This window comes from Anabrus simplex, chromosome 3 (genome assembly GCF_040414725.1).
Source record: "Anabrus simplex isolate iqAnaSimp1 chromosome 3, ASM4041472v1, whole genome shotgun sequence".
In the NCBI taxonomy this organism is placed as follows: Eukaryota; Metazoa; Arthropoda; class Insecta; order Orthoptera; family Tettigoniidae; genus Anabrus; species Anabrus simplex.
Window position 1 is genome coordinate 295,364,744 of NC_090267.1, and position 13,716 is coordinate 295,378,459.

At 38.9% G+C, this 13,716-nt stretch overlaps 1 protein-coding gene across 1 annotated transcript in view; it reads left to right on the forward strand.

Annotated features, from left to right (window-relative positions):
• Positions 1-13,716, forward strand: part of LOC136866781 (histone-lysine N-methyltransferase 2C-like) — an 811,555-nt gene that overhangs the window by 713,684 nt on the left and 84,155 nt on the right. Inside the window, 1 exon segment of the mRNA XM_067143888.2 lies at positions 10,953-11,183. Within this exon segment, the coding sequence (XP_066999989.2) occupies positions 10,953-11,183 (231 nt within the window).

The following is a 13,716-nucleotide window of genomic DNA, read 5'->3' on the forward strand; positions in this document are numbered from 1 at the left end:
ATTTTGTAACTAGATTCTTGATGCTATTGACAATGATAACACTTTCGCACAACGCATCGTGTTCAGTGATGAAGCGACTTTCCATGTTAGTGGTCAGGTGAACATACACAATGTTCAAATTTGGGGACTACAGAACCCACATGCAGTCATTGAACATGTACGAGATTCGCCCAAAGTCAATGTGTTTTGTGCGATATCCCGATCATCTGTTTACGGCCCATTCTTCTTTGATGGAAACACGGTTAATGGTCAGCAGTATCTCGCTATGTTACAAAACTGGTTGTTTCCGAGGCTGCACGAAGACAACTTCATTTTTCAACAAGATGGGGCACTCCCTCACTGGAGTCGCCAAGTGCGTGAATATCTGAATGAAACTCTACCGAACCGTTGGATTGGTCATCAAGGAGCTGGCGACTTAGCATGTCACAGCTGGGCTCCACGGTCACCGGATTTGACACCCTGTGACTTCTTCTTGTGGGGTTTCGTACCACCACTCCCACAGAACCTGAAAGAGTTGAAGAACCGGATCCGTACTGCCATAACATCAGTGACGAAGGACATGCTTGCCCGAGTATGAGAGGACTTTGAGTATTGATGTGAAATCATTCGTGTCGCTGATGGAGGACATATTTTTGCTAGTTGCTAGTTGCTTTACGTTGCACCGACACAGAGAGGTCTTATGGCGACGATGGGACGGGAAAGGGCTAGGAGTGGGAAGGAAGCGGCCGTGGCCTTAATTAAGGTACAGCCCCAGCATTTGCCTGGTGTGAAAATGGGAAACCACGGAAAACCATTTTCATGGCTGCCGACAGTGGGGTCCGAACCTACTATCTCCCGAATACTGGATACTGGCCGCAATTAAGCGACTGCAGCTATCGAGCTCGGTGAGGACATATTTAACATCTGTAGTCTGAACTTGAGAGGTTCGTAAATATGTATGTAAAGTTTCATATTTGTATGTCTTACAGTTTAAATGGCGACTAGTGTGATGAGTGAGTAATTTTCGCTCCGTAAACATCCTACTCGATTCGCATAATAAGTTGCAGAAAGCGTTTAATCTGTGCATAGTTGTGGAACAAAAATTGACAAGCGTCAGTTCTACACTCCCGTCATGGCTTTGAAAGAAGCAACTAGGAAAATAACTGAATTTGAAGAAGTGATGAAGGCCTTTCAAGCTCGCTTGGACTCCGCTGTAAGTGCTGCCAACCCTCCGACTGTACTTCAAACGCTGGACGGCAAATTCCAGGCATTCAAGTCGCAAGTAACAACTGCAATTGGTGACCTGAAGAAACAACTAAGCGCGATAGAGGATAAAATTCAGAAACAGGATGAGGCATTAGATGAGGCAGAGCAATATAGTCGCCGAAATTGCCTACTGCTACACGGCGTCCCGGAAGAACCGTCTGAAGATGTATATAATAAGTCTTTGGATATAATAAAAACTAAATTTTCGATTGAGCTCTCAATGAGTGATGTTGACCGCTGTCACCGGCTGGGGCGCCGAAGCCGGACATCTGCACAAGTGGTTGCGCAAGGAAATCGCCCGATTATAATTAATTCCTGCGCTATCATGATCGTGATCGTGTGTGGCGAGCCAAGCGTGCACTGAAGGGGAGTGGACTTCTTATCACAGAGTCCCTCACAAGTGTGAGGAAAAGTATATTAAATCGTGCTAGGGACTTTTGGGGACCAAGAAACTGTTGGACTCAGGACGGGAGAATATGTGTTTTGAAAGATAACACAAAGTTTCAAATATGCACGATTGCGCAACTAAATGCCTTAGCTGTGTAGGATGAACGAGTGGACTGTTAAATTTTATTATGTGTGTTTTCAGTAGTTTACGTTTGTGTGTGAGTGAGTGTGTGTATGTAATAGTCAGTGGATGTATTCAGTGCTGTTCTCAGGTAAGCTCATCTTATTTCATGTACCTACTATTAGTTTTCCTGTTATGTTGGTAGACGAATCTATCCCTTGTGTCAATGACCCGCATTCCTCGCCTCCCCTCTTAACTCAACCCTCACACCTCCCATACTCTGAAGCAACGGGATCCATTCTGAGGCGACAGCTGATGAATCACCCGAGAGCTCTCTCGTGTTGTCACCTAAATTCACTATCCATTGCAGCTCACCTAGAAGAACTACAGGCAATTTTCGAAAATAATAAGGTGCATTGTATTGGCATATCAGAAAGCTGGTTACGTGGAGATTTGCCGTCATGTGCTGTAAATATCGACGGATACTCGCTCTTACGACATGACCGTACTGACAGACGAGGTGGTGGAGTAGCCTTTTACTACAGGAATGATTTAAAATGCAAGATTATCTGCACCTCAGACCCAAGCCTTCCCCTGCGACCTGAGTATATGTTTGTTGAACTCGACTGTAATAAGAAAATATTAATAGGAATTGTATATAAGCCACCTGATATTAGACAAATGGGGGAATTCGAAGCAGCTTTAACTGATCTTATCTCGGTCTACGAAGATGTCATAGTCATGGGGGATTTTAATACTGACTTGTTAAAACAAACTAGTGAATCGGATAAGTTGTGTCACATATTCCATGCTCTGAACATGGAAATCTTACCACTTAACGCTACGAATCATGTCTACTACCCTGACCACTCGACTCACACTTTAATTGACCTTATAATTTCAAATCAACCCCAGAAAGTCGTTAAGCACGGACAGATCCCAGCTCCTGGGATTTCAACTCACGACTTATTGTACTTATGTTACTCTATCAGAGGACCGAAGTATAAAGCACGCTACGTTATTTTAAGAGACATAAAACATATTGAATTAGATGACCTACGTAATGACGCATATAACTTACCGTGGGATGACATACGTAATTTTCATGACATTGACTCAAAAGTCAACAGATTCAACTCATTAGTGCTGAACTTGTATGACAAACATGCTCCGGAGAGGCAGGTAAGATTTACCCGCCCCCCTTCTCCCTGGCTGACGACCGAGATAAGATCTGTTATGGCCAGCCGTGACCGTTGGTACAGACAATTCAGACGAACACGTGACAAAGATGACTTTGAGCAATACAGGATACTTAGAAACAAAGTTAAACAGCTAATTAGAAACAGTAAATGCCGCTACTTTCAACAGTTAGGGAGAAATAATAATTTAAACCAAACCTGGAAGAAGTTACGATCTCTGGGTATAGGCAAAGCCGTAGAAGAGCACATTCCCACCATATCTCTAGATACCTTAAATGATTACTTTTCTCAGCCTAAAGTCGGACCAGTTCCATTACCAGCTAATCCCACAAACTTAGCACGCTCTTCCGAGTGCGACCAGTTCTCTTTCCACACCGTTAGCGCAAATGATGTTAAACGTGTGCTGTACTCTATCACTTCCGATGCGACAGGTAATGACGGTATCTCTATAAAATTAATTAAAAACATCATCGGGGCTGTACTACCAATACTGACTCACATATTCAACTACTGCCTGACCAATGGAGTATTCCCTAACGTTTGGAAAGACGCACTAATAAGGCCTATCCCGAAAAACAATACCTTGGATTCTCCATCAGATTACCGCCCTGTGTCCATCCTGCCACCCCTCGCAAAAGCACTCGAACGTCTGATTCATGCACAAATCACTGTATGCCTGACCCAAAATTCCCTCCTTGACCCTTTTCAATCCGGCTTTAAAAAAGGACATAGTACCGCGACAGCATTACTGCGAGTTACGGACGACATCAGACAAGCGATAGACCAACGATATGTGACTGTAGCAACACTACTAGACCTAAGCAGCGCCTTTGACACAGTTAGCCCTGGGTTACTATTGCTGAAACTCCGTAGTCTCAACTTTAATATGACATCTCTTAAATTTTTTAGCTCCTACCTCACTGACCGTCGGCAACGAGTATCAGTAGGAACAATGTACTCAGGATGGCACAACAAATCCATAGGTGTCCCGCAGGGGTCGGTTTGGGCCCACTTTTATTTGTTGTTAGTGTGAACGACATAGGGAACGCATTGAAATATAGCAAGTACCATATCTATGCAGATGATCTTCAGATTTATTATCACTCATATCCACAAGACATAGATGTAGCCATTGACAGAGTAAATTTTGACTTACGACGACTGAATGACTATGCAAAAAATAACAGCTTGTTAATAAATCCTAATAAAACTCAGGCTATTATATTTGGTACCAAAATAAACCTCAACTTGTTGAAAAGTAGACATGTACCCCCAATTATTTTAAATAACATTGTCGTGCCCTATTGTACGTCAGTAAGAAACTTAGGCGTTATAATGACTGAGACCCTCAACTGGACTGAACAAGTGACAAATACATGCCGTAAAGTGCAGAAATCCCTTTTTCCTCTCAAACGCTACTCTACTATATTTCCAAAAAATCTTAAAATACAACTGGTAAAATCCCTAATCTTACCAATTCTAGACTACTGCGACACTGTACTTACGGACATATCTCAAGACGGTAACAAGATGCTTGAACGGAGTTTGAACACCTGTATTCGATTCATATTTAAGCTGCGATATGGTTCTCACATTTCACCTTATTACAGGGAGTTGTCATGGCTTCGTGTTCATGAGCGTCGCAGTCTCCACATGTTGTCTCTTCTGCATGGAGTTCTAAACACAGGTGTACCGAATTATCTCTCTTCAAAATTTAATTACCTCTCCTCCTATCATAACCACGATACACGATCTGGCTCCTGTTTAACAATATCTCTCAGTCACTCCAGGACCTACAACCGCTCCTTTGTAGTCACTGCCGCGAGGCTGTGGAATACCCTACCTGCTACCATTAGGGATTTGCGTTCTCGTAGGAGATTTAAGATGGATTGCCGAAATCACTTTCTGAATACCTCTAGCTGACTTTTCGATGTGTGTAGTGTGAATGAGTGCGTGAATGAGCATATATTCATAATAATTAGAAATATATTTGCCAGTTATAGGTTTTTTTTTTCTTTTCTGTGTTTCCGTCTCTTATTATCACTAGTGTTAGTTTTATATTTATTATCATGTACACTTAGATTGTAGTGTTGTACATTCTATAATAGTTTTTTTATTACAATCTCCAAATTTTCTATTAGTACCATATTATTTTAAAAGATCTGTTGCATTTAAATATTATATGTACGTTAATCATTTTAAATATTGTGGTTAAGTGTAAGAGAGGGCCTTGAGCCCTAACTTCGCCACGAATAAAGACGAATTACTTACTTACTTTAATAAATATATGCATTTGAAATACATATATTCTTTTTGAAACACCCTGTATTTTTTCAGTTGGATACGTTGCGCCGACACAGATAGGTCTTATGGCGACAGTGGTATAGGAAAGGGCTAGGACTGAGAAGGAAGCAGCCATGGCCTTAATTGAGGTACAGCCCCAGCATTTGCTTGGTGTGAAAATGGGAAACCACAGAAAATCCTCTTCAGGGCTGCCGACAGTGGAGTTTGAACCCACTATCCCCACTATCTCCCGAATGCAAGCTCATAGCTGCGTGCCCCTAACCGTACAGCCAACTTGCTCAGTAGGGGGGTGAGGGGATTAATCAGTAGTATAGGAGAAACTAAATCTTTGGAATACCAAGTTTAAAGAGTATGGACTAAACATCAGTAAAACAAAACAAAACTGTTGGAATGACTATCAACAGAAAAGGCACAAATTCAAACACTTACCTGGAGGGAACTCAGATACAATCTGCTCGTAAGTTCAAATACATCGGAAGTATCATTTCAAAAGATAACGCAGTATACAAAGAAATACTTAATAGGACTCAGAAAGCTCCTCAGTTTTATTTTTAAAAGTACCCCAGATAGCAAATTTGACCATATTTCTTATCTACTTCATTCCATTTCTCACTTATGGACGCAAAACATGTATCCTGCAACATCATCATCATAATCTCATAATCATCATCTGGAACAGTTTCCAACCACAGGCTGGGTCTGCTTGGAACATAAGCCTCTCCATCTTTTTCTGTCCATCCACCACTTTTCTTCTCTCACTGTTGTCCAGTTCCCTTCTCTTGCTTTGATGCTCTTCTTTACACCTTTCAGCCTTGTGTCCCTCAGTCTTCCTCTAGGTCTCCTCTTCAATTCCATTCCTAATACCTTTCTTGGTATCCTCTCTTCTCTCATTCTCTTAACATTTCCATACCACTGCAGCCTTGTTTTCTCTCTCTTTTCCTGTAGGGTACCTCATTTACCATCTCCCAAACTCTCTCATTTCTTACTCTGTCCATTCTTGTTAAACCTACTCGACACCTTTGAAACTTAATTTCCACTGCTTGTATTCTATTTTTAACACCCACGTTTCTGATCCATATGTCAAAATTGGCACAAAATGAGTCTCGTAGATAACTCTTTTACATCTCTGTGGTACATTCCTGTTCCATATCAATCCTCCCACACTCTTTAAAGAATCCATTTGTACACCTTCCTCTTTCATTGATTTTCATCCTGTTTCCTCCATTTTCTTCAATTACACTTCCCAAGTATTTAAAGCTTTCAGCTCTTTTCAACTGCTCCCCTCCTAATGTCATGCCATTATACACTCGGTTTTTGTTTCTTGTCGTTACCAACACTTTACTCTTTTGTGCTGAGAACTTCATTCCATAAGATGACAACTTCCTCCCATACATTTAGCTGTTCCTGCACTTCACTCTTGTGGGTTTCCCATATTAATAGATCCTCTGCTAACAACACCACTTTCATTCTTCTCTCCCCAATGGTCTGTGCTATCTTCTGTATTATATCATTCATCACCACTACAAATAGTAGAGGTGAGAGGGCACTTCTTTACTTTACACCATTTGTTAACTTAAACCATCCAGTTCTTTTGGTTCCAATTTTAACACAGCTTGTGCTTCCATCATACATATTTTTCACCCTTATCACTATCTGTTCATTTACTGCTTTTACTCTTATAACATAACATAACAAGGCTAATATTAAACTTGTCAACAGTAATGAAATTCATCAGAACATTGAACCGAAAGACCAGGAAAGACAAGATTAGAAATGAAGCAAACAGGAAGAAGGCTTGTATTAAAATACCTGTTACAGAACTTTTAGGAAGATGCAGGCTACAATGGTTTGGACATATGAGGATGGGCAGAAAGAGAACAGCAAGGAATTAATTTGACAGAGAAGTGAAAGGGGAGAGGCCAGTAGGGAGGCCAAGGAATCGATAGGAGCCAGTGACCTAGATGTTAGGCCCCTTTAAACAACAAGCATCATCATCAGCATGGAATCGATAGGCACAGTGAAATTGTAGGTCAGCAAGAGGAATGTTAAAGTGGGAGGAAGTAGAGGAACAGAAACTATACCGTACTTTGAAAGGAAGAAGTGGTGAGCATTTGTATAGCACACCCGGGAGACGAGCTAGAAAATTATGATGATGATGGTTTATCCAAGTTCCATGAAATTGGAAAGGATTACCCTCTTCTTATCCCAAACAACACTGTACACTACTTAACCCACTAAGGACTGCATCCTGAACTTTTCCTTCAGTGGGAAATTTGCATGTTGTTGTTCTATGGACTTCTGTTTTGACTCTTGCTTATTATGGAGACACCCTGTCTTGTCACTTGTAATGACCCAATCTAGGCAACTGTTATATTTAGCTTTATACTGGTTTTAACCCTAGAACACAAACCCTCGTAATTTTTACGACGCATACTTGGCAACATGGCTCTATCTGTTAGGCTTTTCGCGCCACGTTGCTGTCCTACTTAGTAGCTTCCTACAATACTGCGAGCTTCATCAGTGTGCGTGCATTGTTAGAGTGAGTCTGTTGATTTCAAACTAAAGACTTGCGTCGTAAAATTTACGACGATTTGTGACTACGTGTGCTAAACTTTGCAAGGTAAGTTCTGCAACAGAGTTACATTACAGCACTATTCTGAATGAAATAAGTATTTAGAACCACAGAATTTGTCATGCACATACTGGTAAGTAACGCATGCCGTTATTGTTATTGCAGATGAGTATTATACGAGGACATGACCTGAATTTCGGAGAAAAAGTTGTGTCATTGATTTTTGAAAAAGAGGAAGAGTGTGGTTCGTGTAATGATTCTAGTTCTGATGAAGAGGTTGATAATGTACCAACTGATGACATAACGCTGACAGATACAGATGAAGAAGATATACCAGCACGGAATATGGAAATAATCTTAAGCAGTCGTGATGACTCCCCTGTCACTGTGCAAGCACAGAAGACTTGAATCGGTGAAGCCCACAAGTTCAACATCTGAAAATGAAGACTACCGAGATGTTTACTCTCCACCGAGAAATGTAAATATCGTGATTGCCCCTAGGAAGATTCCAAAGGAAGGAATAATCATCGCTAGTCTGCAAAACCTGCCAGTCGGTCACAAGGTCGCACTCCAAGCAGAAATATGATACACTTTGTTAAGGAAGGAAGCTAAGGAAGCAACGACTTCTCAGGATTCATTTTCTTTGTTCTTCACAGATGGTATGATAAACATAATAGTAGTCCATACAAATGAAGAAATAATTAGAAAGAGGTTGAGGTACAAGTCACCAACACACACACAAAACCATACTTGCATGGAAGAAGTAAAGGCACTCCTCGGATTCTTTGTACTAACTGCAGCTTTGAAAAATAAACACCTGTCAGTCCGAGAAATGTTCAGTACTGATTTGTGTGGTACTAGGTACAAAGCCACCATGAGTTCAGAGAGGTTTGAATTCCTAGTATCGTGCTTGCGGTTTGACGACAAGGAAACTCGTCAGGTAAGGAGGGAAAGTGATTATTTTGCACCAATACGTGAAATTTGGAAACAGTTTGTTCACAATTGCAGAACGTGCTCTAAAGCAGGCCCATTTGTAACAGTGGATGAGCAACTGTTGGGTTTTCGTGGAAGATGCCCATTCTGCATGTATATCCCGAGTAAGCCCAACAAATACGGCATCAAAATAGTAATGGCCTGTGACACAAAGACCGAGTACGTGATAGATGCTATGCCTTACCTAGGCAAATGTACAAAGACAGATGGAATGCCTCTCGGGGAATTCTATGTCAAGGAACTGACCAAGACTGTACGAAGATCAAATAGAAATGTCACACTAGATAACTCATTTACGTCAGTAAATCTTGCAGATGATCTTTTAAAGGACAAACTGACGTTAATTGGTACTATTCGCATCAGTAAACCTGATATACCACCAGAACTACTGTCGACAAGAAACAGCAATGTTGGCATCTCTATGTTTTGCTTTGACAGTGATAAAACTCTGGTTTCATTCGAAGTAAAACCAAGTAAGGTAGTTGTTTTATTGTCCACTGCTCATGACCAACTTACTATCAGTGACACTAGTCATAAACCACACATTGTAGAGGATTACAATGCAACTAAGTGTGGAGTGGATGCTCACGATCAAATGTGCAATTGCTATTGTTGTAGCCGGAAAACCAGGCGGTGGTCACTGTGTCTATTTTATGGAATGCTGAACAGCACATGTGTGAATTCGTGGGTTATCTACTATAACAATAATGAGCGTCAAAGTGGCCGCAAGTTGCCGAGGAAAGACTTTCCCATACATCTAAGTGAAGAACTCACCAAGCCATGGATGGCGAAGAGACTGGAAAAACCGAGCTTACAAACACATCTGCGAGAAATTATGCAGGGTGCTCTAAGTGATAGTTCATCTACCCAATGTAAAGGATTAGTTATTACTGGCAAGAGAACTATTTGTCACATCTGTCCTGCTGAGAAAAGGCAAATGACGACAACATACTGCAGCGAATGTCACCACGCGTATTGCAAGGAACATAGAGCGAATCTTTGCACTAACTGCTGTAAATGAGACACCAGGAACTTGAAAAACTAGGAGTTAACACTCTGTAAAATAACTTACATGTTAATACATACTTCTTATATTACATATCGTGGGCAATTACACGTTATCATCATGGAAGTAAATAGTCATAAATTTTACGAGGGTTTGTGTTTATGTACTACCAAATTAGGGTTTGTGTTCTAGGGTTAAGAATAGTTCCTTGCAAACATCCATACTCTGTTCTTTCTGTTCCTTTGTAACCCTCCAGAGGACCCACCTGACCTATGTGTGTGGCCATTCAGGACATGGCTTTCAGATCACTGCTGTCAGTGCTGAAATTCAACATCCACCACCTCACTATGAACTCATCTACTGTTTCTTATCTTTAAACATTCAGTAAACATCGATGAATGTCAAATGGTGCAGTTTCTTGCGCATAGAAGAATTCGGCTACTCACCTATAATTAATATGCATTTTTACGAGAGATGTAATTTTGTCAGGCTTGCCCCCGTTTTGCCTTCTGTCATGTGGCAGCAACATTGAACTAAGAGTTCAAACTGCAAGCATATTAGCAACATAATGAAATAGGGGACATTAGTTTTAGTGTTCCTGGTGTGAGCTGGACAAGGAATATGAATGATAAGGTTTAGAGAAATATACATACCACCACCACTATTATAATCAATCTTCTGTTCAGTTGGGTATGACAGCTTCAAGTTCTGGTCTTGTTTTAGAATAAGCAAGCTTATACCCAACATAGCACATAACAATAGGTTTAAGTGCAAGTATGAAATTATGTACATGTGTTAATATTTCCTGAGTTAATTATTGTATCCTTTCATGTGTCCTAATTGTGTGACATGATTAAATTTATAACAAGCACTGCATTGGAATTCTTCCTGTAGCTATTTCCTAATGAATGAATTGAATTATCTATAGAGATCGATAATTAAAAGTCTCTGAAAAATATTATCATTGAATTATAGTTTTAAGATGTAATTGGAATATTTTGCTTCTCAGTTAGTTGTACTTGTCCTCATTACAGAGTAATATATTTGAACTTGAACTTGCTTATGTTTAGTTGTTGATTATGTTAGAGATACTTACATTGAAACCATTGCCTTTTATGTTTCCAGGCTGCTGCTATCGTGGACCATTTGTGTCAGACACAAAGTCCCACTGAACAGAAGAAGTGTAATAAGAGTGTAGACGATGATGATAAGATCTGCAAAAAGGAAATAAAGCAAGAAATAGAGGAAGAGCTTGTGGAAGAAAAGAAAATTAAGGTAGAAGTTGAGCCAAATGATCTGGAAGAATCAATGGAAGTAGATGAAAAAAGAAATGAGCCAGAGGATGTGAAACCAGAGGTACAAAATTTGAGCTTGTTTGTTGGTAGTTTTGTAACAAATGAGAATTCTATAGAGTTTGAATTAAACTGTTTCAAATTCTTCGTCTAGGTAGATAATGAACATCCTGCAGCAGACAGAAAAAGTTTGTTGTACTTTTCCAATCTGAGAAATTAGTTGGTATTTATAAATATTTGTATCATTTGATGGCGTATACCAATAGGGTTTGTCCATTTTCAATACTTTTTGCTGTGTATATTGATCAAGAAAAGAAATATTTAGTAAATTCTATAAATCTTACATTCCTTATTGCTGTAATACTTAAAGCAAGTATTCTAATAGAAAGTGACAGTCATCTATTGTTTGTAGACATTATGACCAGAATCAAAATTAATAAACTTATAGGTAATGGCTAGTTAAGTCAGGGAAAGAAACTGTAAATGAGTGTCAAGACAGTTGGCATTTAAGGGTGCTGTCATTAGACTAACTGAATCTTAAGCAATTTCTTTCTAAGCAAAATTCAAGCTCTGGGAGACATCTTCTTAGACTATTATTAGTGAAAGAAAGATTAGGATCGTAGTATGATGACAGTGATCACCACCATCTGCCTTGGAGGCAATTTTTCCTCCAAGGCAAAGATGAAACCACCTCTTCATTGCTGATTTAGAATAAAATGAGTGTAGAATTTTAATTTTAATAATAAAGTAATAATAAAGTAGACTTCTTACTACTTACTTACACTCGTAGTAAGAAGTCTACAGTTGTCAGTACACTTAATTCATAACGTACAAGCAACCTTCACCTCTTCAAATGATTCAACTGTCAATAAACTCATATTCTTGACAACATTTTAACATCGCTTCAAATTGTGATTGTCCACAGAGGTCCAATTTTAACACTGTTCTTCAACCTTTAATCTACAACTTTTTATCTTCTCATCAATCTGTTCTACATTTCTACCATATGCCTATGACTTTCGTCTTCTGTCTCCTAGAATTGAATATAGTGATCTCCTGACCAACCTTCAACATTATTTTCTCAATATTACTTTTTGAATAAATGTAACTGATCGTCATTCTCGTCAGAGTTTAATTGTAACCGCCAATTGGTCAACTTAATTTTATAGCAATCTTACTACTTGTTCATCACAGTCTGCTGCTTTGTCCATTTTACTTGTAATAGCAACCTTTTAATGTCAATAATTTTAATACTTTCACCTTTGTAATTCTTCACATTGTAAAAAAAAATTTTAATTTTAGGTTAAATCTCTTCAAGACTTTTTAAAATCAATTTCATCTTATTATATGTTTTTCAAGTGCTTATTTTTATTCCGAGGTTAGGACAATGGCTGATGATACCTTCATACTAGGCGAAACATGTACCATTTTTAGTTAATAGATCAATGTAAATCATCCAGGACAATGACTTAATGTATTGATTAGGTGGTTAATTTAATAAATAAGTTACTGTTATTACAGTATTCTAACCTCATCAGTTTCATTATCATCACTTTCAGTGTTCAAGTCCACTTCCTCCATCGTTTCATCCAACCATGAGCGTATCTGATCACTGAAAGCCATTATAACTTGTGTAAATTCACTAACAACATTAACAATATAAACGATCCGCTTTAAACACAAGCATAAGACAAACATTGACTTATTACAATGCGCAAAATGTGAGTAGTACTGTGCTCTGCTCACCAAACGTACTATTGTACCTAATAAGCGATTGATGGTCTTGGTTGTCTTGATTAATAAATTTCATGATGTTCCGTATTGATATCTATAGTATGTCATAGAAAGAAAGAGATCCACCTTATCAATACTAAATTTAATAATGTTTTTCAAAACAGGACCGGTTTCGACTTATCACAAGTCATCCTCAGCTGTCATTTACATACACATTAGAATACATGTTTTAACAGTTGTATCTTACAAATAAACATGTCATATTTGATAGACATTAGGTAGTATGTCTAGAAGTGAAATTCTGCTTCTTACATCTAAGTTTAGAGGATCAAGAATATTAAAAAGATATATATCTTTAACACATTAAAAGAATTATAACACGTGATAAAATTTTGTTGTTTATACCTGACCTTGAATATAGCATTAACGTTCAAGTTTTACTAGTAATAGTTCTTTAAAAGGACTTTCATATTGCGTTCTTTTTAGTCGACTAAATATGCTTAAATGTAGCCGCATGTGCTTATACAGTATATTTTTTATCAGGCTTAGACTTTGTCAAAATGAGTAATGTGAATTCGAAGTTGAAATTACAATAACAAAGTGAAATGCGTTTGAAATAATAGTAAGCTAAGTAATTGTAACCTCTGTTGAATGACTCCTGCAATTATATGCTATTTAAAATACATTTCACGCAAAGAAGACATTACCACACTTCAATATATAAAAGTTGAAAAAAACAACACCACGCGCAATCCACAGCGCAAGAGAAAGACACGACTAACTCCACCTCTACACAGTTAGCAACTCCCCTTCCCCACCCCTCCATTCCCCTCACGACAACAGACACTAATACCACAAGTTCA